The 23249-nt window shown below is 55.6% G+C and overlaps 2 protein-coding genes across 2 annotated transcripts in view; one reads left to right on the forward strand and one right to left on the reverse strand.

Moving 5' to 3' along the window:
• The window catches only part of LRRC59 (leucine rich repeat containing 59), a 216452-nt gene that overhangs the window by 83348 nt on the left and 109855 nt on the right, over positions 1-23249 (forward strand). The window lies entirely within an intron of this gene.
• MYCBPAP (MYCBP associated protein) lies at positions 157-20475 on the reverse strand. The gene is made up of 19 exons (XM_056126542.1): positions 20328-20475; positions 12462-12589; positions 11728-11887; positions 11506-11609; positions 10274-10448; positions 9913-10028; positions 8485-8635; positions 7219-7334; positions 7015-7130; positions 6431-6548; positions 5664-5853; positions 4988-5175; positions 4145-4291; positions 3228-3560; positions 2814-2935; positions 1844-1998; positions 1398-1534; positions 1090-1254; positions 157-278 (listed from the first exon to the last, which is right to left on the reverse strand). The coding sequence occupies exons 1-19, from the start codon at positions 20473-20475 to the stop codon at positions 177-179; spliced, it is 2871 nt and encodes a 956-aa protein (XP_055982517.1). The 3' UTR covers positions 157-176.

The raw sequence follows: 23249 nt of genomic DNA on the forward strand, positions 1-23249 counted from the left end.
CAGTCCTCAAGCACAAAGCTAGGAATAAGCCCTGAATACCTCTAGGTATGGCCAGAACATTCCCTCCAAAATAAAAATGCAACAGTCAAGACCCAGTGAGAATTAGGAGGTTGCAATGTAAAGGCTCTTTATTGGTGCTCTGTTCTATTTCCCAGGAGGTGGCCCAGACACTGGGATCAAGTGCAAAGTCGCAAGGTCTCCTCCACATTCGTGATGGGGCCGAGCTCATCGGCCATGGCCATGAGGTCAGTGAGCAGGTCTTCCAGCAGCCCGTAGACCTGGAATACCCAGAGGAGCAACCCCAGGTTTGCTCTGCAGCCAGACCGCAGCGACACACGGAGGTGGCTGAGTACCACCGAGAGCACAGCGCCGGGGAGGGGACGACAGAGCTGCAGGAGGCTCTGTCCAACTTTGGTTTTTGCAAGTCACTGGTGCAGTGGCCTCGGACAGATGTAGCAGGAGAATCTAGATGGGCTCTAGGGGTGACTGGGCCCAGGTCCCCCGAGACTGATTTTGCTTCCCAAGATTCTAGAACATGTACTGAAATATCACCAGGACTGATGTTCAAGGTCTGTTTGGAACCAGGGACTGAAACCAGGACTCTCACCCACAGAGCAAATGCTCAGCCCTCTGTGCTGTCTGCCTGGCCCTCTCTATGGCCTTTTTTTCTTTCCGGGTCACACCCAGCAGTACTCAGAGGTTACTCCTAGCTCTGCATTCAGAAATCACTCCTGGTGGGTGTGATCCCAGGAATCACTTCTCTGGGCTCAGGGGACCATACAGGATGCTGAAGATTGAACCTGGGTTGACTATGTGCAAGGCAAATGCCCAGCCTGCTACACTATCGCTCCAGCTCACTGTGGCCTTCCTGATGCTCTGCCCCTGCCAGCCCACCCACCTCCCTCTTCTCCATGATCTCCTCCCCTCAAAACTAGGTGGGAGTCAGGATGCCCACCCAGGTGCCCCACTCACGCCTCTGCTTCCCTCACACCCTGGGGGGCTGGAGCTCACAGAATGTGGAATGCAGGAGTAGGAAAGGGTGAGGCGTGGCATGGACACTGAACACCCCCCCCCCACACACACACACACCTCAGTGTACAGTCTGTGCGTGTACTTCTCCATCACCAGGGGGTCAGTGGGCTCCTGTGAAGGGCCAGTGCTGTAGTGTGCCTGGTAGACCCTGTCCCGACTGACAGATTTTAGGGGTTTCTTGTCATCCTTGGCTTTGTGCTTCTTGCTGTTGAACCGGTCTTGCTGTGGGTGGTGGGGTTGGGGGGCAGGGGAAAGAGACATATGCAGCATCAGCTGCTCCCCACTCCCCAGTGGTGGGGGGGGGTCTAAGGCCCCGCCCCAGCCCCAACCCAGCTCCGAGCCCTTCTTCGGGAGCGCTTCCACACCAGGTCCTGGCGTGTGTCTTTTGCAGGTGACTTGGTCCCCTTCTTATCCTCTCTCTCTCGGGTGCCCAGTTGCTTCCTCTCCTGCGCGGTTCCTTTCCGGTCCTCCTTCATGGCTCTCCCAGAAGAGACTTTCCCTTCTAAAACCAGAGGCAACCTTGGGGCGTGGGAGGAACAGAAGCCCCAGGGAGCCTTACAGACAGCAAGGGCTAGAGTCAGGGCTGGCATGGCACCCAGGGCCGCCCAGGGCGTGCCACCCTGGACACAGAGCCCTGTGCGGGACTGTGGGGGGGGTGGGCTAGGCTCTGGTTCCAGCTCTCCCTCTCCATGTGGGGCGCTTGCTCGGCCAGGCACCTCTGATACAAGGGCACCGAGCTATGGCCAGGGCCAGGGCCTCACATCCCGGCAGCAGATAAAAGGTTTGCAGGGACCTGCCCCGTGGTACCAACCTAAGACAGACATAGTGGCGTGGCTGCGAAGGACCTGGCCATGCTCCTCTGGCACGTCCAAGTAGATGGTTTCCTTCTCTGGGAGGCCCAGCAGGGACCTCAGCCACAGGGCGTGGCTCACTAGGCTGTCAATCAGGTCCCGCCACAGATACAAGCTAGGAGGCAAGACTCATACGGGGGACATGTTTCCTCCACACACGGGGACACGGTTCCCACCCGCACATGGGGAACATGGTTCCCGCCCACACATGGGACACGTTTCTTCCACATACAGAACACGGTTCCTCCACACACGGGACACGGTTCCTTCCCACACATGGGACACGCTTCCCCCACACATGGGGGACATGGTTCCCTCCCACACACAGGAACATGCTTCCCCCATACACGGGGACACAGTTCCCTTCCACACACGGGGACATGGTTCCCTCCCACACACAGGGACACGGTTCCTCCATACACAGGGAACATTCCTCCATCCCAGTTCCTTGTTTGCCCTCTACCGTTCCGAGCTGTGGGTCTTTCACAGGGTGCGGAGCTGCTGTGACCCAGGGCTATGGGACATCCTCACTGGCACCCCAGAGAATACTCAGTGGGGAGTGCTTGGGCGGCAGCTGGGCTCAGGGGACCTGGAGACCCCGTCTCACCTCCCACCTAACATCAGTGCTGGGCTTGGGGGCCGGCCCCACCTGAAGGAGCAGGGATGAGACCTCACAGGAAGGAGGGATTTGTTAAGTGTCCCCAGGCGCGTGGCTGAGGAGTGAGTGGTGGAAGATTCCATGGCCAGGCCACACCCCCCCTCTCCAGCGCTCATGCCCCACTCAGGGAGTAGCTGGGCTTACTGGACTGTGACGACCCAGCAGAAAGCAGCGTGGGTGGGGGGTGAGGGGGAGGAGGGCCCAGGCGGAACAGCGGCAAGCCGAGCTGGGGGAGGCAGAGACAGGGGAGGTGCTGGGCGGGTGGTACCTACCCCATTTGATGCCGGAAGTCAGACTGCAGCTGTTTTGGGCCCTTACATAGCTCAGACGTCATCTTGTTGAGCCCGATGAGGGCGTCTTCTCTCTGGTGCTCCTCAGGGAGGGCCATCATAATCTGCCAGGGCCATACACACCACGGCATCAGCTCTGCCTGGGACACTAAGGGGCCCCATGTCCCCGGGTGTGTGTGGGGGGGAGGGGGAGTGCTTGGCAAGGTGGAGACAGGTAGCCTGGAGGGCAAGACGTCATGACACTGACCTGAGGTGCATGCTGAATCTGGCTGAGGTGCCCTCCCCTCCCCCACCAGTGCTTCCTCCAGGGATGTGTCCCTTGGGACCCTCCCACAGAGGGCTGGCATCATCCCCACCCCGGCTGTTCTCCAGCCACCCAGAGGGGCGGGGCAGGACCTCTCTGAAGTCCTTCAAGGAGAGGTTCCACTCGGGCAGGGAGCCCCTGCGCATGCTCTGGAGTTGGAGGTCCTCCTCCTCCAGCACCCCCTCCATGATCTTCTTCCACGGCGACTTCCTGGTTGACGCTTTCGACTTGATGGGCCCAAAGGAAGCATCGACGACCTTGAGGACATTGGGCTCCTGCCTGCGCCCATGGTGTGCCGAGGGGGTACATTTCAATGGCAACGTCGGCTCCAGGTTCTGGGAGAGCTCCTTGGACTTGGCCATCACTGGCGCATATCGGCACCACAGCTCCTGCAGGCTCTGGACCACCTGGTACTGGTAACACAGCTGCAGCCACCGGGGAGCAACCGGGAACGACGCATGAGGGGCGCCAGTACCGAGGCTTCCCACGGGGCTTCCCAGGGAGCGCTGGCAGGGGAGGGCCAGAGAGCCAGCAGCCCCCTCCTCCCTCAGACTCTCCAGCTTCAAGTGTTCTGTGCCTTGGGTTTTCCGGGCCAGACTGGGCTTCTGAGCAGGCGGACACCTCCCTGTGTGAGGTTCCGATCTCACCTGGCGTCTCCTCCTGGGCAGGGGAAACTGTGGCCAAGGGCTGAACCTCTCGGCGCCTTGAGGCCAGAGAGATAGTACAGTGGGTAGGGCACTTGCCTGGAACCCCCTAGCCCTCACCGGGAGCGATCCCTGAGCATGGAGTCAGGAGTAAGCCCTAAGCACTGCCAGGTCTGGGCCCCAAACTGAAATGAACCCAAGCCCCTCAGTGTGCCTCCATCTCTTCAGGAGAACGGGCGGCTCTGAGAAGAGCCATCAACCAGGGTCACTGTGAGCAGGGCGGGACTCCCCACACAGGGACATGGGAGGGGACAGGTGAGGGTGTGCTGGCCCATCCCCGTGGGGCCGGCAGGGTGGGCCTGTACCTGGGGGTTCTTGTACCGGAACACTTCCTCCTCGGTGAGGTAGCTGTCCACGGGCGAGCTCGGGCGCTCTGGGGTCAGGATGCCCTGCAGCAGCTCCTGCATCACACTCTCCACCACGGTGTTGGCCTCTTGTGTGGCCAGCTTTTTCTGGGCGCGGGAGAGGGGCACGTGGCTGTCCAGGCACTTGAGCCCAGGGGCAGCTGGAGGGGAGCCTGGCGTTTTCCCAGAGGACTTGCACCTGCCACTGTTTGACTGTCCTACACCCACAGCCGGGGCCACAGCTCACACAGAGGCCAGTCCCATGGGCAGTGGGTAGAGCAGATGGGACATTTGCCCAAACTGTCTTCCCTCCCCCTGCAAGTGGGGAACATGCCGTGACTGGCACGTGCTCAGAGGCCAAAAGGGTGGGTGAAAGTTCAGCTTGCCACAGCATCCCACAATGCACGGCAGAGGCGACCCCTCCACGAAACACATTTGGAGGGTGGGTGGCTACAGCTTCCAGTCCCTGTCACATGCCCTCCAAGCTGTTGGCCCCATGAATTAACTCAGCTGCACACACACACACACACACACACACACACACACACACACACATATACACACACACACACAGTCCCAGACATGGAGACCCAGGATCCTCTTTCCAACCTGGCTGGGGCCTGGCATCAGCAGGCCCAAAGATGCCCCTCCCTGCCTTGCCCACCCACCCATCTTAGACACCACAGAGCCCAGCTGAGCAGAGGGCAGGCAGGAGATTCTGTCTGTCCGTGAACCTGCAGGCAGAGATGTGGGCCTGGGCAGTCTCTCCAGGCCAGCCACTGAGCCATCCCCTCGGTGCCTTACCTGTAGTGATATCCTGCCTTCCCGAAAGAGGTCTTGGGTCAGGGAGATGGCATGGAGATTGACCAGCAGAAGCGCACCTCCTAAAAGGACGGGGTGTGTCGCGAATTCCCAACACTCCCTGAAGATCCCAGCATCCGAAGACTTGAAGAAGAAGGTAAAAGTTTTCGTTTCTTCGGGCAGAATCACACCTGAGAGGCCAGAGACAAGAGGTTTCAACTGGCAGGAGCCAGCTGAGGCCTGGTCTGCATGAACACACTTAACTGAGCCCCAAGCCCATGTGTGCAGTTAACTGAACCCTGAGCCTACGTGTACACACTTAATTGAGCCCCAAGCCCACATATACAGCATTAACTGAGCCCCAGGAAGGATAACCATGTGTTCAGGTTTTCTGGGACTGGGGTTCCCTGGCCTCTCAGACTCTGAGAGCTAAAACTGCGATAGTCCCAGACAAATGGGAAAGCTGGGCACCCTAGTAGAGGCATACGAGCAGCTGAACCCCGAGACGGCTTCTGCTCCCTGAAGCTCACCTCCTTGATCTCAGGAGTTACCCCGCTCCCCTGCCAACCCCCCACCCCTTGCCTCCAGACATGGACAGACACACGTCAGAGAAGCAGGGGCCAGGGATAAGGCAGGGATGAAGGGCTGTGACAGAGCCGGTGCCTTCCCGGTGGTGTACCTTCCCGGTTGTCAAAATAAAACTGTTGCACCCGGTTTCTCTTCATGTCTCGGAAAGCATCCAGCTGGGACCGCCGCTGCCAGTTGTACCAAATGACCACTGTGCCATTGTTGACCACGGTCAATTCCGAAGATGTTTTCTGTCCTTCTATCGTTTCAAAGGTCAACCGGACCTCAATTCCAACCTGCACCTGGAGAACGGGTGGCCTGAGTCAAGCCTCTGCCCCAGGCCCTGCGAGAGCTCTCAGACAGGACAGGACCACCCCTGCTAAGACTGATTCTAGGGTGACCATCACCAGTTAGAGGCAGAGACAGGTCAGATTTTATAGCTAAGGAACACTCCTGCTCTTTGGCATCTGAAGGCTTGGTGGTGATGCACAGTAGTTACTCTTGGCTCTGCACTCAGTAATTACTCCTGGTGGTGCTCGGGGACCATATGGGATGCTGGGAATCAAACCTGAGTCGGCCCTGTGCAAGGCAAATGCCCTACCCGCTGTGCTATCGCTCCAGCCCCTGAAGGCTTGTTTTGAGCCTCTTCAAGCCACACCTGTGTGAGAAGGCCGGCTTATTGACATGCTGGGGGACTAGGGAGGGAGCGGGTGGCTGGTGATATCTTTTCACCTGTGGCTTGGTTATGACTCAGGTGAGCGCTGCCCTTCTTGTTCTCAGGCAGAGCTCAGGAGTGGACAAGAGCCCTGGAGGAGACGAGGAGACGCAGACACACAGGCCCTTAGACCAACAGGGTGCAGGGCGGGAAGGTGGCATTACCTTCTCCTCGGAGCTGTTCTCTCGGATCCAGCAAGCAGGCTTCCCGCAGAAGAGCAGAGAAGGGCCCAGAATAGGCATGGATTCCACATCGCAGTCGACGTCGTTAGCTAGTAAGTCTCTGCAGGAAGAGCCAGTGGCTTCCCTTTGTGGCGGCAGACCCCAGGACAGCCTAGTGTGTCTAACGGGGGGCCTGGCCCTGCCCTCCACTGAATTACCACCCCCCCCTTTCTGGCCCCCACTCCCTCGGATTCTGGACCATCCTGTGTGCTCTCACAGCGGGCGGGATCTTAGACACACAGAGATTCCTCCCAGAGGGCAGAGCGGGCGAATCGGGAGGAGACCCGCTTACCAGCAGAGGATGTCTAGGAAATCTCCGTTAGGAAGTGGTTACCGGGAGGGGAGCAGATGGCAAGACAAAAGCTGGCACAGGTGCCAGAATGGGCTCGAGGAGAGGGTGGCGGCCGCCAGGGAGAGGCCTGCACGGTGGCACCCCGACTTCAGGGTGAGGGTGCCCTTGAATTCTGGCGGGTGCCAGAGGAAGGCCACTTGCCAGCCCCCCTCCCGAGGGCCCAGGCCTGACTCACAGGAGCGTCGTGGCTTCAGAGGTGCTTCTCTTGCTCTCTTCAACCACCGAGTAGTTTTCCACCGTGACCGTTGAGAGAGGGCGGCCTTTCCCCACCACCTCCAGGCCTTCAATATCCTCAGAAAGACCGAGAAAGGAACGACTCGCTCGCTGAAGACGGCTCGCCTATGGGGCGGTGGACTGGGGCCACTGAGACCTGGCCAACCTGTTGGCTGAAGTCCAGCTCCTCCATGATGCTCTGCAGTTCCTTGCGCCGGTAGATGAGAAACAGGCTCCGGTCCCATGTGTAGCGGTACCACGCTTCCTGCTGGCCCAACAATCCTGGAACGGGATCCGATGCCAGCTGTCATGGCGCCTCCTGCCCCAACCCCTCTCCGGGGCTCAGAGAGCCTCTGCCCAGCACCAGTTCTGGAAAGCTAAAGAACGAGGTCTTCTGTCCTTCCATCCAAACCTACTGCATCTCAGGGGCCCCACGGAGAAATGAATTTCCAGAGTACAAAGCCAGGAGTAAGCTCTGAGTACAGCCAGTTGTGGCCCAAAAAGGAAAAGAGAACGAAAGAAAGAAAGAAAGAAAGAAAGAAAGAAAGAAAGAAAGAAAGAAAGAACAGGGCTGGAGGGATAGTACAGCGAGTAGGGCATTTGCCTTTCACACGGCAGACCCAGGTTCTATTCCCAGCATCCCATATGGTCCCCCGAACACCACCAGGAGTAATTCCTGAATGCAAAGCCAGGACTAACCCCTATGCATTGTTGGATATAACCCCAAAACAAACAAACAAACAAACAAACAAAAAAACAAGAGCAGCTGTGAGGCAGAAGAGATAGTACAAGGGTTAAGGTGCTTGCCTTGCATGCAGCCAACCCTGGTTCCATCCCCATTGCCCCAGAAAAGAGAGAGAGCAGGTGTACCACAAACACAGGAGGTTGATGGAATTATGTTTTCCTCAAAGCCATAGTCAGAAAGTAGGCAAAGAGAAACATGCAGAACTCACAGTAGTGATATAGTTCAGCCCAGTAAGCCAACAGTATCATTTCCATGTGTGATCAAGGGAAAACTCAGAAATATTTTTTCTTCTTCTTTTTGGTTTTTGGGTCACACAGCAGTGCTCAGAGATCACTCCTGGTGGGTCTTGGGGTACCGTATGGGGTATCAGGGATTGAATCCAGGTCAGCTGCATGCAAGGTAAAAGCCCTGCCTCCTGCACTCTCTCTCAGGCACACAGAAACATATATATATATATATATATATATATATATATATATATATATATATTTTAGGCTAAACTCTGAACGCCAGCATGTGGCCATTACCCACAGCTCTTCCTGGACCACACTTGCCCCATCCTGGTGGCCCAACCAACTCAGCACTCGGGGAGGCCAGCAGACAGCGAGGCCTCTCAGCCAGGTCCCACCCTGCTCCCGCCCTGCCTCCATCCCCCTGGAGAGGCAGGGCCATGTCCCCACTACTCACCTGTCTCTACCTGGATAGAGTGGGGCTTTCGGACATGGGTGATGGGCTCCAGCAGCCCTCGCTGAGTCTTGGTCTTGGTCATTACCAGACCTGTGACTTCATCGCCCAGATTTTCCAGTCGACTCCAGAACCCTCTGGACTCCTGGGTGACCTAGAGAGGAAGTGCAGACAAATCAGACCAGGCAGATGACTTGGGGAGATGCTGGTGGGGCACTGGGCAGGCGACAGACAGAGACACAGGCACCCCACTTGGAGGTGTGGGGGGTCCTGTCTCCCTAAGAACACCACTTGCCTGTTGGGGTCAGGCAATAGGCCAGCGGGCAGGGCTCTTGCCTGGCACACGGCTGACTGGATCTGATCCCTGGCATCCCATATGGTCCCTTGAGTTCTTTAGGAGTGATTTCTGAGTGCAGAGTTAGCAGTAACCCTTGAGCACTACTGTGTGTGGCTCCCAAACCAAAAATAAATGAAAAAATAAAAATGAGGGAGGTCCCATGGCAGCCTTTCCTGCCCCTGACAGGCGGCCCCAGTTGGTATGGTATAATGGGCCAGAGCCCAGCATGTGGGACCAGAATGATAGCATGGCGAGTAGGGCATTTGCCTTGCATCTGGTCAACCTGGGTTCAATCCCTGGCATCCCATATGGTCCCCTGAGCCCCACCAGGAGTAATTCCTGAGTGCAGATCCAGGAGTAACCCCTGAGTATCGCAGGGTGTGACCCAGAAAGAAAAGGAAAAAAAGAGCCCAGCACGGTGGCCTGGCCCCTCTGAAAGATGGACCTGCAGCTTTCGTTTTGGGGCCGCACCTAGCTGTGCTCAGAGCTTACTCCTGGCTCCACACTCAGGGTCTATTCCTGGTGGGCTTGAGGTTTTGGGGATCAAACCCAGGTGGTCACATGCAAGGCAAACACCTTCCCCGCTGTCCTATTGCTCAGGCCAGAGTCAGAGGTGCGGCATTTAGGATGTTTAGGTTCCTGTGATCTGTCTTTTATGTGAACTACCTGTGATCACCACAGGGGGCGCCATCCCTCCCACCATTCACTAATACAACTTAATAGATGCTTAGAAACCCCAGCAACACTAGGCAATGCAAAGACCTCTCTGTCTCTATCTCTGTCTCTGTCTCTTTCTCTGTCTCTCTGTCTCTCTGTGTCTGTCTCTCTATCTCTCTCTGTCTCTCTCTCTGAGGGGGAACACCCCAGCAGAGCCCAGGATTCACTCCTGGCAGGACTCAGGGGACGATATGTGGTGCTAGACGGATACTACCCAGGTCAGCCTCATGCTAGGCAAGTGGACCCACTGTACTATCTCTCCTGCCCCCCTTTTTTGTGTGTGGTTCTGGCGATCAAATGAAGATGTTCTGGGTTCACAACAGAGCAACCTGAGACAGCCTGTGAGCCTGCAGACAGACCCTCCTCCCAGGCCTTACCTTCCCGTCATGCTCAGTGGGCAGCGCTCGGTCAAGGAGCTCCCGCTCCTCCTGGATCCGTCTGTAGGTCTCCCCGCTGTGCATCAGCAGCTCACCGACCGGCTTCTTCAGACGCTCTAGAGAGCCGCCCTCCGCCAAATCAGGTCCCGAAGGGACCCAGCCCCTCACCCTGCCAGCCTCACTCGCTGGGCTAATTCTGGCTCCCAGAGGACCTCAGAGTCAGCAGCATTTGGAAGGAAGCTACAGCAAGGAGGGCCCACCCGGACCCCAGCTCTGGAGGGGTGTGGGAAGGGGAGAGACCCCCGTGAATCTTGCAGCCCCTGTGGTCAAGCGGGAGGGAGCCCCGGGGCCCTCTGCTCACCGCTGAGCGCCTCCTGCTGCTTCTTCCGCAGGGCGAGGTTGCGCTGCCAGTTTTTCAGAAAGTTGTGTTGCAGAGGCAGGTGCGCCTTTTCTTCTTTGGGGGACCTGTCCTTCAGCTCGTCTTTAGTGGACGAGAGGTTCAACTCGCAGGGCGGGATGTGGATGAGCTCTGCCAGCTGCAGGGAGCAGTGTGTGGAGAGCGGGGCTGAGTGGCGACCACCCAGGACAACAAAGGAGCAGAAACCATGGGGGGAAAGGGTGACTGGCAGGGCGCTGTCGGCCCCTCTCCCTGGAGTGGGACGGCAGCTGGAAGATGCAAGGCAATCAGCGCATCCACGCTATTCACAGCTGATGCCAAAGGACACCTCGGCCGGCAGGGTGGCTGAGCCACCTCCACGCAGCCCCTGCCCCTCGGAGTCCTTTATGGAACCTGGAACCTGGAGAACTGAGGGCGAGGAGGCGCGGGCTGTTGGGAGGAGTCTGTGACCTCTTCGGCCGCATGAGCATCCCTGTTCTCTGGATGCCGCCAGGAACCCAGGGAATGGGAACTGTGCACAGAGCAACAGTAGGGAAGAGGAAGAAGGGTGAGCCCTGATGTCTGTGGGAGGTCAGTGTCATCAGATCCAGACACACTCTCACCTCTAAACTCCGCCAGGCACCCCCAAGTCCTTAGTGTATCTTTCTGACTTCAACTGAAGTTTGCTTAAGCTTCCCTCACTATTTTTCTTTCTTTTTTCTTTTTCTCAGGGGGTGGGGAGGGGAGATTTCTGCCAAGAATCCAGGGCCCACACTCGGGTTGGGAGTTTCATGCCAATAGTAGATTATAGACCGAACATGATGGCCATTCAATACTTGCATTGCAGGCCACAACACCCTAAAGGAGAGAGAGAGTAGAAGGGAATGCTCCTGCCAGAGAGACGGAGCGGGGGAGGGAGGAGGGATGGGGGGAGATGGAAGGGATACTGGGAACATTGGTGGTGGAGAACGGGTACTGGTGGTGGAGGGATGGGTACTCGATCATTGTATGACTGAAATGTAAGCACGAACATTTGTAAGTCTGTAACTGTACCTAATGGTGATTCGTTAAAAATAAAAAATTGAAAAAAAAAAAGAATCCAGGGCCCAGAGCCAGTATTGTCTCTGGTGCCCCTCCACTCCCCGTGTCCTGCCTGGAGAGGCATAAATGACTCCAGCCAGCTCCCCTTTCACCCCCACAGCTCTGTACCAACAAACCTGAGTATTCCCTCGAGCAAGTGCAATTCTTTTGAAGTCCGAGAGACACCCCAAGATGTGGTGGGGCAGGATTTGCTCACTGCCTTGGAAGCTGTTGGCAGGACCTGGAGAAAACGGGGATACCAGATGCGGCTGACGGACGGCCAGGTGTAGGCTGGCTATGTTTCTCGGCTGACCCTGGAGTTCAGAGACCCACCCGGCCAGGGCTGAGGCTGGCCATACCAGAGTAGTCGAGAAGCTTGGCAGCTGCGTCAGGCGTGGCCGGGTGTGCTACCAAGTGACAGACCTCCCTCCTGACATCCCTGGGCCTGTGCTTCCGGATGAGAAGATGCTGGGTGATGACGGCTTTTCCTTCTTGTTCCTTAAGTCGAGGAACGTGTTGCTAAAAAAGAAGCAGAGGAGAATTCCACAAGAGATCAGGAGGGAAAAACACCACCCGGTTCCTCCATCCTCATTCTGGGTGGAATTCCTGAAGGCTGACAAATCTGTTTCTCTCGCTCTGTCCATATGCTATCAGGAAAATGCGGGTGGGACAGAAGGCACAAAGATTTGGTTCTGGAGGAAAAAAAAAACAACATCTCAGGTGCCCTGGTCAGTTCATTTGGCCTCCGTTTCCACAAAGTGAGGGGTCAGAGCCGAGCAGCCACTACCCTTTCTATAACTGGACTTCTCAAATTCATGCCCCTTCTGTGAAAGGCGGACACAGGGTACTGCCTTTGTGGGAACAAAACCACTCATCTCATTTCCCTGTGGTTCTAGACACGGCTAAGGAGTACACAATAAGCCCAGCGAGGTCCTGGGGAGGCAGAAGTGAAAGGAATTTGTGTGCAGTGGATTTTTCCACGGGCCCAGATCCTCCCTCCAAGTAGGGAGGTGGCGGAGGGGGGGTTGGGGGCGGACGTGGCTGAAGCTCTCAGCCTCACATGGGAGGGTCTTTCTGCCTGTGGCCTCCTTACCTTCTTCAAGTCTTCCTTCTTGATGGCTAAGGCAAGAATGTCATCTCCCTGGAGGATGTTGCTGACAGGCTCAGGTTCTTCCTGGATGGGCGGCGTGGGCTGTTCGGGTACCTTTGCCCGTTTCTTATCTGAAAAGCAGCAGAGAATCACTCAGTGGGGAGCCGCAGAGCTGGGCGAGCAGTAGATGACACACATTCTCCCTGGAAAGTCCCCTTCCCCGCTCCTGGCCCACCTCAGTGACCAAAGTGTCTACAGCCACCACTGAGATCAGACGCATCATTCCAGTGACTACTTAGAAGTCAGATAACCCTTGTTTTAAAAAAAATTTTGGGTCATACCTGGCAATGCTCAGAGCTTACGCCTGGCTCTGCACTCAAGAATTACTCCTGGCGGTACTTGGGGGACCATCTGGGATGCTGGGAATTGAACCTGGGTCGGCTGCATGCAAGACAAATGCCCTGCCTGCTGTACTATCACTCCGCTGCCCCTAGAAATCAAACAACCCTGAGTACATCACTTAGTCTCTCTCTCTCTCTCTCTCTCTCTCTCTCTCTCTCTCTCTCTGTTTTGCTTTTTGGGTCACACACTGAGATGCTCAGGGGTTACTCTTGGCTCTGCACTCAAGAATTACTCCTGGTGGTACTCAGAGGACCATATGGGATGCACTACCTGGTCCCTTAAGCATCTCGGGGTGTGGCCCTAGGGGTCCCCTAGCCCTTCTGGGGTTGTCTGAGTATCTCTGAATCACAAGATCTGAGGAGTACCACTTCTCTGGTCCTTACATCAAACCACCTCCTGGTTGACCAAGAGTCACCAGTGCCCCTTCCCTCATTAAAACCTCAACTCTTCAAGGGAGTTTCTTGTGTGTGTGTTTGTGGGGGCAGTGTTTAGGCCACACTGGAAATTCTGAGGGATTATGGGATTACTCCTGACTCTGTATGCAGGAATCACTGCTCATGGTGTTCTGGGGACCATATGGGATGATGGGGATTGACCCTGAGTCAGCAGTCAGCTTCATTTAAGGCGAGCTCCCACTCCCTGCTGTACTATCTCTTCAGCACCAGTCAGTCTTCAGGGAAGTTTTACAAGCTAAGGCTTCTGGCTCCACGTGGGGTCAGGGTCCAGGGCTGGATTTTGATCTTTATGTGATTCTGAGGCACAGTGAGTTCGGTCACTAGAACCATCTCAGTCTCAGTGGCTGGCACTGATCCATTCTGGATTAAGGCATCAGGTTTGTTTGTCAGGGAGTGTGAGGAGGTTGTTTAGGCTACATCTGGTGGTGCTCAGGGGCTACTACCAGCTCTGTGCTCCAACGTTGCTCCTGGTGGTGCTCGGGGGACCAGGTGGTACAAAGGATAGAACGCGGGCCTCCAGCATGAAAAGCATACACCCAGCCCATGGAACCCATTCTCCAGCCCCAGTGTCTTAGGGTGATTAAGGACCAGAGAGATCGCCCAAAGGACCAGAGGCATGCCTTGAATGGCCCCCCAAGTCCCACTGGGTATAGCCCTGAAGATCCCTAAGCATCACTAGGTGTGATCTGGAGGGCCCCAGCACCACGGGGCCTGACCATTGAATTGTCCAGTCACACAACCGGCCTACATGTTGCCCCGAGTGGCTCTGGGTCCCATTTCCTCTAAAAAACTCTGGTTAAAATGCAGATACTGTGACAACCATTTATTTCACTACTACTGTTTTAGGGGAGGAAAAAAAGGTACTGTTTAAGAGGCCAGAGAGGAAGTACAGCAGGTAAAGTGCTTGCCTGGCCCACAGCTGACCCTAGTTTGATCACCAATACCATATGCAGTCCGTGAGCACTGCTGGGTGTGGCTCCAAAACAAAAAAATAAAAACTGTTAAAACATCTTTGTGCCTAGCCTGGTGCCAGGCCTTGGGGATATAAGCAGTAACCAGGAGAGACAAGACTCCGACAGGGGCCAGAGCAATAGTACAGTTTGCCTTGGACATGGCCAGCCTGGGTTTGATCCCTGGCACCCCATACAGTCCTCGAAGCTCCACCAGGAGTAATTCCAGAGAGCAGAACCAGGTGTAACCCTTGAGCGTTTCCAGGTATAACCCAAAAAGTAAAAAAAAAAAAGACTCTCAAACAGGGTTGGGGAGGGACTGGAGCAATAGCACAGTGGGTAGGGCGTTTGCCTTGCACGCAACCAACCTGGGTTTGATTCCTAGCATCCCATATGGTCTCCCGAGCACCGCCAGGAGTAATTCCTGAGTGCAGAACCAGGAGTAACTCCTGTGCATTGCTGGGGTGTGACGCAAAAAGCAAAAAAAAAAAAGTTGGGAAAACAGCCCAATAGGCAGAGCATGTGCTTTGCTTATTTGCCTTTTTTCTTTTCATTTTGTTTGGGGGCCATACCTGGTGGTGCCCTGGGCTCTGGGCTCTGTGCTCAGGGATCACTCCTGGTGGTACTTAGGGGATCATATGTGATATTAGAGACCAAACCAGGGTCAGGTGTGTACAAGGCAAATGTCCTACCCACTGTACTACCGCTCTGGCCTGAGGGCACGCTTTGCATGCAGGAGGCCTGAGTTCAATCCCTGGCACTGCACTGTCCCCCAAGCACCGCCAGAAGCAACACCAAGAGTCAAGAGTAACCCTTTAGCATCTCCTGGTATGTTGACTTTGAGGAGGTGGGGGGGAGCAGATAGTGTCAGAGAGGACAAGGGTTTCTATGAAAGCTACCAGGGCAGTATGTGAGGGGACAGGGAGGGCTTCCAAAGTATTGGTTTAAAGTGAGAGCTGAAGGTGAAGTGAAAGTGGACAGGGGAACGGGCACTCCTAGGGGCAGAACATGAAGATGCCTGGAGAAAGGCGAGAAGGTTCGTCCCGAAACAAAATAGCATAGGTTTCAAATAAGCAAAGCACATATGGTTTTGTTTTTAATGGGGGGTTGGGGTGGTTGGGGCTGTAACTGTCAAATGCTTAGGGGATTCTCCTGCCTCTATGCTCTGGGGGTACTCCTAGCAGCTTCGGGTACCAGGTAAACCATGTGCTCTGCTCCACTGAGCAGCCCAAAGCAGGTGTTTTGAAGGAGCCAGACAGCAGTAAGGTGGCGAGGAGGATAGTGTGACTTGGGAAGGTCCTGGGTTTCATACGCTGAGCAGAGGCATCGCAAGGAAAGGACCAGAGCTGCACAGATGGGGACAGGATGGGGCAGGGAGCGACTATCAGTGACCAAGCAGCTGACGTCAGGGGCTCATAGGACCTTGCAAAAGAGTGGGGTGTGCAGAAGCTGTTTCTGACTAGGGGTGCCAACCCCACTGTAGAAGGCAGGCAGCAGGAGGGTGAGTCCCAGAGGTCACATCCACCCTGCCTGCCCGTGAGGTGGAAACTGAACCCCATGTCCTCTGTTTCCCATGGCCCTCGTTTTGATCAGGCAGCATCACTGAAACAGCACCGGCCCCTGTTTTGATGACCCAAATCAAACCATTTTCCAGGGAATGCTCACAGAGCCGGTGGCAAGAAAATCCACACCAGGGTCATTGTCATTCTAAACATAACAAGATTGAACCTCTTGGCCAAGTGGTGAACAGAAATTCAAGAGTATGTTAATTAAGGCACCAGATTCTGTGAACACACATGGGGTACACACATACACATACAGACCCGAGTCCCCGCCGGATGGGTCCCAGCTACTGCCATGCCATGATCAGCAGCTCTAGGTTGGGTTTACATTTATTTATTTTTGTATTTTTGGCTGGGTTTTTTTTTTTTACTATTTGGGTCACACCCACAGTGCTCTGGGGTTACTCCTGGCTCTGCACTCCGGAGTTACTCTTGGCAGTACTCGAGGGACCTTAGAGGAAGCCAGAGATTGAACCCTGGTCAGCCACATGCAAGGCAAACGCCCTACCCACTGGACTATGGCTCCGGCCCCAGCAGCCCTAGATTTGCATTTCTACTATTTTCCCTTTTACTGGCACCAAAGTTGGTGGCAGCCCAAGAGAGAATCAGTCCCAGTTGAAGGTCAGCTTTTATAAATATTTTGGTATTATTTCTATTTTCCAAGCCATTCACTTCCTCTGTCCATCATTTTGGCTGGTTCTACATTTCCCAGGGCGTAAACACCTCCCCATGTCGGCTTTTTTCCTGGCGAGGGTACAGTTAACGGATAATCCTTCAGCATGGCCCCAGGGCTCTGAAACAGTGGAACTCTGTACTGAACTTTCTCTGAGTTTACATTTTGTTTTGTCTGGGGCAAACCCAGCAGTGCTCAGGGCTTCCTCCTGGCTCTGTGCTGGATAATCCTGGTGAACTCAGAGGACCATGTAGGGTGCTAGGGATTGAACCAGGGTCGACTGCGTATAAGGCAAGTGCCTATTATAGTATACAATTACTCTGGCCTACATTTTCTTTCTGGTGGGGACTGCACCCAGCACTGCTCAACCTAGTGATGGTTTGATGCTCAGGAGCCACTAGGGTCACACTCAGTGATGCTAGGGCCACACAGCGCCTGGGATCAAACTCAGGCTCACACACACTGAGTATGTGCTCTACCACTCAGTCACCTCCTTGGTCCCCAACTGTACATTGTGTGTGTGTGGTGCCAGGGGTCAAAGCAAGGGGGTGGGTGGGGCCTCATAAGTGCAAGGCAGGAAGACTACTAGTGAGTCATGTCTCTCTGCTGGTTCCTTTTCATTGGGGTGAGGGTCACACCTGATGATGCTCAGGGATTACTCCTGGCTCTGTGCTCAGGAATCATCCCTGACGGTGCTTGTGGGACCAGATGAGGTGCTGGGGATTGGACTCAGGTCGGCCAGGTGCAAGATAAGTGCTGTACTGCTGGACTATCACTCCGGCCCCCAAGCCCCTCTGCACAGTTGAAACTCCAGAGAAAACAGACCAAGCATTTTCTATGTGCTATAAACCAGAGACGAAGGATAAAAGGTACAGTTCGGAACTGGAGAGATATACAGTGGGTAAGGTGCTTACCTTGCATGCTGCCAACCCGGGTTAGACCCCCAGCATCCCATATGGTCCCCCAAGTACCACCAGGAGTGATTCCTAAGGACAGAGTCAGGAATAAGCCCTGAGCATGATCGGATGTGGCCCCCAAACTAACTAAATAAAGGGTACAGATCAGGCTCCTTTCCCTAAGGAAGCTGCAGACACTAATCCCCACCCTCCCAATTTAAGGGCCTAGAACGGTGGCACAGGCAACAGATTTGCTTACATGGCAGAGGAGGGATGGAGGGCGAACTGTCAGACAATGCAGGGTTCTAAATAAATACTCTGCAAGCCTCATAGGCAGCATAGAGGGGTTCCTGGAGCAAAGGTGGAGGCAGGGCTGAACGGGTGTGCGTGAGCATTGAGCGTAGGGAGGTGAACAGGACATGAGGTGGGTGTCGAGGGGTGAGGGACAATTGGGGGCAGGATCCAGGGCTTTGTCAAGTGGGGCAGAGGCAGTTCATCCCCCCGGAGGCAGCAGGCAGCAGGAGATGAAAGCACCTCCCTGGGATTCAGTGCCTGTGGGAGAGCCAGGCTGGCTGGAGCAGTTGGGGAGACCAGGAAGGACATCCTGGGGCAGGTGAAGCCGGGGTCACTGCAGCAAGGATTCCGTATGATGGAGTCATGGCTCACGACTGAGCATGTAGAAGCCCCCCTCTTCCTTGTTGCAGGGTGTGGAAACCCATGCGCAGAGGGGGTCGTGTTCATCCCACAGCTGACCGGCTCTCCTCCCTGGAGCCAGGGGATGGAGGACGAAGGCGGGAGGGGAGAAGCCTGGACTGGGTTTTCCTCTGACTTAAATGCCACTTTACATGTTGATTTAAGCCTTGGGGGAATTCTGACCCCAGGGTGGTCCTAGGGGAACCGGGTAGGGCTATAGCTAGCAGGGCAGAGTCTTCATAGCTGGGGGAGGGGTTTCTGTTAAGCCGCTTCCTGGCTTCCTGGTTTCTTAGCAACAGGAAAAGGGAGAAAGCTGCCTGTTCAGGGTTCAGGTTCCTAACCAGATTTACAGTCACAATATTTAGGCCTCTTTTCTTTCCTTTTCTTCTCTTTGTTGTTTATAATGCAGAGACCTTGGAGAAACGCAACACAAGATAGAAGACTGCATTTGTGGGGCCAGAGCGATAGTCCAGGTAGGGTGTTTGCTTAGCACATTGCCTACCCAGGTTTCCCAGCAACCCAGATGGTGTCCCCCTCTTTCCCCCCACCTGCCCCCACCCCCAGCCTGCCAGGAGTAAGCCCTGAGCACCATGCAGCGTGACCCAAAAACCAACCCAAAAAAAGACTGCATTTTGTTGGTTTGCTGCATTATTTGGAGGGAGGGGGGGGAAAGTCAGAGACTTCCCCACGGATATTGGGGGCTGGGGAAGGCATCTTGCATGCTGAGCACTTTGGGGGGAGGGAGTTTTCCCCTCTCACCTTGATTCATGTTCTTAATTCAAGAGCTACTTAACAAACAAAATTTCCCCTTATTCAACCTAAGTATGCAGTGGAAAATCTTTCCTTGATTTGTTGACAGCAGAAAGTTTGAGTCTGATAAGATCTCTAGAAAGCAGCAGGAGGCAGAAGCTGGAGCGTCCTCTGCAGCCCTCTGGAAAGAGGATGGCTATACTGGCTAGTCTCTCTTTCTTCTGCCACCCAGGACTGGGGCCTCCCTGAGTGGTGCCCAGGGCTTACGCCGGGGCTCTGAATTCAGGGATCACTCCTGGGCAGTGCTGGGGGGACCATATTCCCTGCAGGGGATGGAAATGGGTCAACCACCTGAACCTACACCATCTCTCCACCCAGAATTTAGGTGTCATCTCTCTCCTCTCTCCTCTCTCTCCTCTCTCCTCTCTCTCTCTCTCTCTCCTTTCTGTCTGTCTCTGTCTCTCCCTCCCTCCTCCCTCTCTCTTTCTCTCCCCCGCATCCTCTCCCTCCTCCCCACATCCATGGAGCTCAGCGTTTACTCCTGCAGGGATCACTCCTGCTGGTGTTGGAGGACCATATGGGGTGCCGGGGATAGAACCTGGGTCCACGTGTGTAAATTCCTAGTCACAGTACTCTCTCTCGAGATTCCTAATATGGGTTTTTTTTTTTTTGCTTTTTGGGTCACACCCAGTGCTGCTCAGGGGTTACTCCTGGGTCTGCATTCAGGAATTACTCCTGGCAGTGCTAGGGGGACCATATGGATGCTGGGAATTGAACCTGGGTGGACCACATGCAAGGCAAATGCCCTACTCGCTGTGCTATTACTCCAGCCCCCTAATATGGGTTTCTTGAGGACTGTCCAGTTAGTGCTGAACCCTCAGCTGCCCTCCCAGAGTGGCTGCCATAAGTGGAAACTAAGAAAGGAGCACTCCACCCCTGTAGCCAGAGGGGAGGGGACTCAGCCTGGTCTGCTGTGTGCAGGTCGCCTTGCTTGGCTGACCTTCTGGACAGGAGCGCCAGGCAGGATGGAACAGGTGGGAAGGGGCAGCAGAAGCAGAAATAGCTGAGCTGGACCTTTCTTCTTGCACATTTTCCAGGGCTCTTAGGATCCCAGCAAAGAACCCACAGAAGTCTGACCCACTCAGCTCACTGCTCTCTCCTCGCTCTCTTCCCTGTGCCGGACCCTCACCAACCCAAGTTACTGGGCACATCCCCCAAGTTTCCACTCAATGTCATTCCCCCCACGCATGATTCCCGAGAGGGAGGGGCTTGGGCAGACCCCCCACTTCGAAGGTCCTCGTATTCAAGGTCTGGGTGTCCTGTGCCTCTCCCGAGGGTCCCGCGTCAATACCCCCCACCAGACTCCGTGCTCTGTGGCGTGCCTGGCGCGGGGGCTTTCATGGCCTGCAAGGGTGCCTTTTTCCTTATCCCATACTCCACCGGCTTCACCTCCATCCTGGCGTCTCCCACCCCCCCCCCACCCCACACCTTGGGGCGCGGCTTCCAACCCACAGCCCAGCCCCTGGCTGGCACCCGGCGCCGCTGCCAACGCCAAACCTTTAGCATTTTCTAAGAGCTCAGGCAATTTGCTAGACGTGGGGATCCTGAGGCGCGACTCCTTCTTCAGAGACTTCATGGTGCCGCGGACTGTGATCGTGGCCTTGCTCCCCAGGCCCTGACACGTCACTAGGCCGGCGCCGCACCCTGCAATCTCTCACCCCAGGACCCCCTCCTCCTCGCCACGCGCGCCTGCCAGCGGCCACCGCGGCGTCCTTAGCAACCGGCGCCCGCGGCGCGCGGGGCTGGCCAGCTGCCTCCTCCGACGTCACCTTTCTCAGCCCCGCTGTCCCGCCCGAGGGTAGCCCCTGGAACCGGGTCGTGACGTCACGGGCGGGGCGGGGACCGGGTAGGTGGAGGTGGCCTCGGAAAAGGGCAGGAGGGGGCCTAGGTAGGGGAAGTGGGACTGGGGTGGGGAGGAGGAATGGTCCAGGTTGGGAGTTTGGGAGGCCTCTGGAAAAGGGGTCCTAAGAGGCGTTGTGGGGGGCAGTGAGAGGAAGGGGCCCTAGGGGACAGAGGGGGAGTCCTGGGGGAAAGAGTCTAGGGGAGAGAAGGGGTCTGGGCTGGAGGTGACTCCCCCTTCCCTCTGTCCTTCCACTCAGTACAAACCATCTCTGTCTCTTTCCACAACGGAAGCCTGGCCCCTGGACCTGCTGGAAAGCCCAGAAGCGCCCACCCTTATTCCTCCCCACCCCCTCCCCCGCCTGTGCCTCTTCTGCCTGTGAGCTGACATGCCAGGGACACCCTCCCGCCATTTGCCAAAACCCCTGTGGCCTTATGTCACTTGGGACACGCCAGGCTGCCCCCCCTCACTCTGGAGGCTTTGCTTTTCCAGGTTGGCCAGGTGGTTTAACAAGGGCTCAAGTGTGTGATCTCAGGGTGGTGCATCACACACACACACACACACACACACACACACACACACACACACACGTGTCATTGCATTTTGGAGTTATTTTGACCTGTAATCAATCTTCCTGTAAGAATGTGAACTCCAGGGGCTGGAGCGATAGCACAGCGGGTAGGGCGTTTGCCTTGCACGCAGCCAACATGGCCAACACAGGTTCGATTCCCAGCATCCCACATGGTCCCCTGAGCACCACCAGGAGCAATTCCTGAGTGCACGAGCCAGGAGTAACCCCTGAGCATCACCGGGTGTGACCCAAAATGCAAAAAAAAAAAAAAGAATGTGAACTCCAGGGGCTGGAGCGATAAGCACAGTGGGTAGGGTGTTTGCCTTGCACGTGGCCGGCCACGGGTTCGATTCCCAACATCCCATATAGTTCCCCCGAACACCGCCAGGAGTAATTGAGTACATGAGCCAGGAGTAACCCCTGTGCATTGCTGGGTGTGACCCAAAAAGAAAAAAATATATAAACTTCAGGAGCCGGAGAATAGGACAGGAGGTGCTGTGTTGGCTTTGTTGGCTGTGGTGAGACGCTGGTTTGAATGCCCCACCTCTGCCCCCACCACATATGGTCCTCTGAACACTTAGCAAGCAGGGCTGAGGGTGGCCCAACCCTCCCTCACCACCACCAGATATAAACTCCATCAAGGCAGAGAAATTTGTCCCTTGTCCCCACCCAAACCCAACGTCTCACACACTGTAGTCGCTTGGACTTTAGAGATGCAGAACCTAGTTCCAATCCCAGCTTGGTCTGCTGCTCTCTGTGTGTGCCTAGGCCCAGACCCTGAGCACCGCCCCCCCAACCACCCCACCCCACTACCTTGGAGACACAGTGTCTCTCACAAAAGAGGCCTCGACATCTCCCACAAGGCTCCCCGAAAGGACATCACCACCGTAACAGGAGTGTAGATGCCACCCACTCTCCAAATGGTGGGGCTGAGAGAGCCAATGTGCCCTGAGTCCATTTTACAGATGGGAAAATTGAGATCCCTGAGGTAAAGATCCAGACCAGAGCTCGTTGGATTTGGGCCATTTTTTCTGAGTTTTGCTACAGTTGGCAAGAGCAAGGGAGGCTACCAATCGGGACCAACCATTCTGGGCTCCCTCTGTTGCCCTCAAGGGCTCTTCCTAGGGGTATGACCCCTACTTCCCACCCTCTAAACTGGTGCAGCCCTCCTGATGGGGCTTCCTCCCTGGGAATTCCCCTCTCTCCCACATTCTGAGGCCCCTTGCCCCCTCCAGGAAGCCCCCAGTTTGCTTCATTCCATAAACAGTTACTGAGCACTGCAGATGCATGGCCTGGAGGTGAGCCATTGAGGTGCTTGATGAAAGCAGCCCCCGAGCCAGAGGAGCACTGGGGGCTGACTGCAGGGAGGGGAGAACAGTGGGAAGCCAGTGGGAGGGGAAGGGGGATGAAGTCCGCCCTGGGCTCCAATGGGGTTGCAGCCTCAACAAGCTTGGGGTCCAGAACATTTCATGGATTCTGTCACTCTCTGCTCTCCTGGCAGACGAAGGGGCAGATTCTCCGTGGCTGATCACTCTCATCTCCATCGGAGGAGCTAGCCCTGGGAGAGAGGGAAGGAGTATCAGAAATAACAGAAATATCTTATCCTCTAGGAGTTTGAATCCACTACATAGCAAAAGAGAAATGCCCAAATGCTAACCCACTCTCCCGCTTGCGGAAGGCCTTTAACTCTGGTGGGTTATAAGGCATGCAGGTTGCTTGGCTGAAAGCAGGACAGAGAGCTGGGGGAATCCTTTGGGTTTCAGGGTTCAGCAAAGATTGAAGGACAAAAGGAAGGGATGAGGCCATGGTCGGGCAGGTACTGTCCCTAGTTGACCCTGGAGAAGTCTCGTCCTCTTTCTGTGCCTTGGCACAGCCATCTGCTTCCTGCGGGCTGGAGACTCCATCAGTGCTTCTTCACCTTTCGAGAATCTGATTTCTT

Source organism: Sorex fumeus, unplaced genomic scaffold (assembly GCF_029834395.1).
Source record: "Sorex fumeus unplaced genomic scaffold, SorFum_2.1 ptg000063l, whole genome shotgun sequence".
NCBI lineage: Eukaryota > Metazoa > Chordata > Mammalia > Eulipotyphla > Soricidae > Sorex > Sorex fumeus.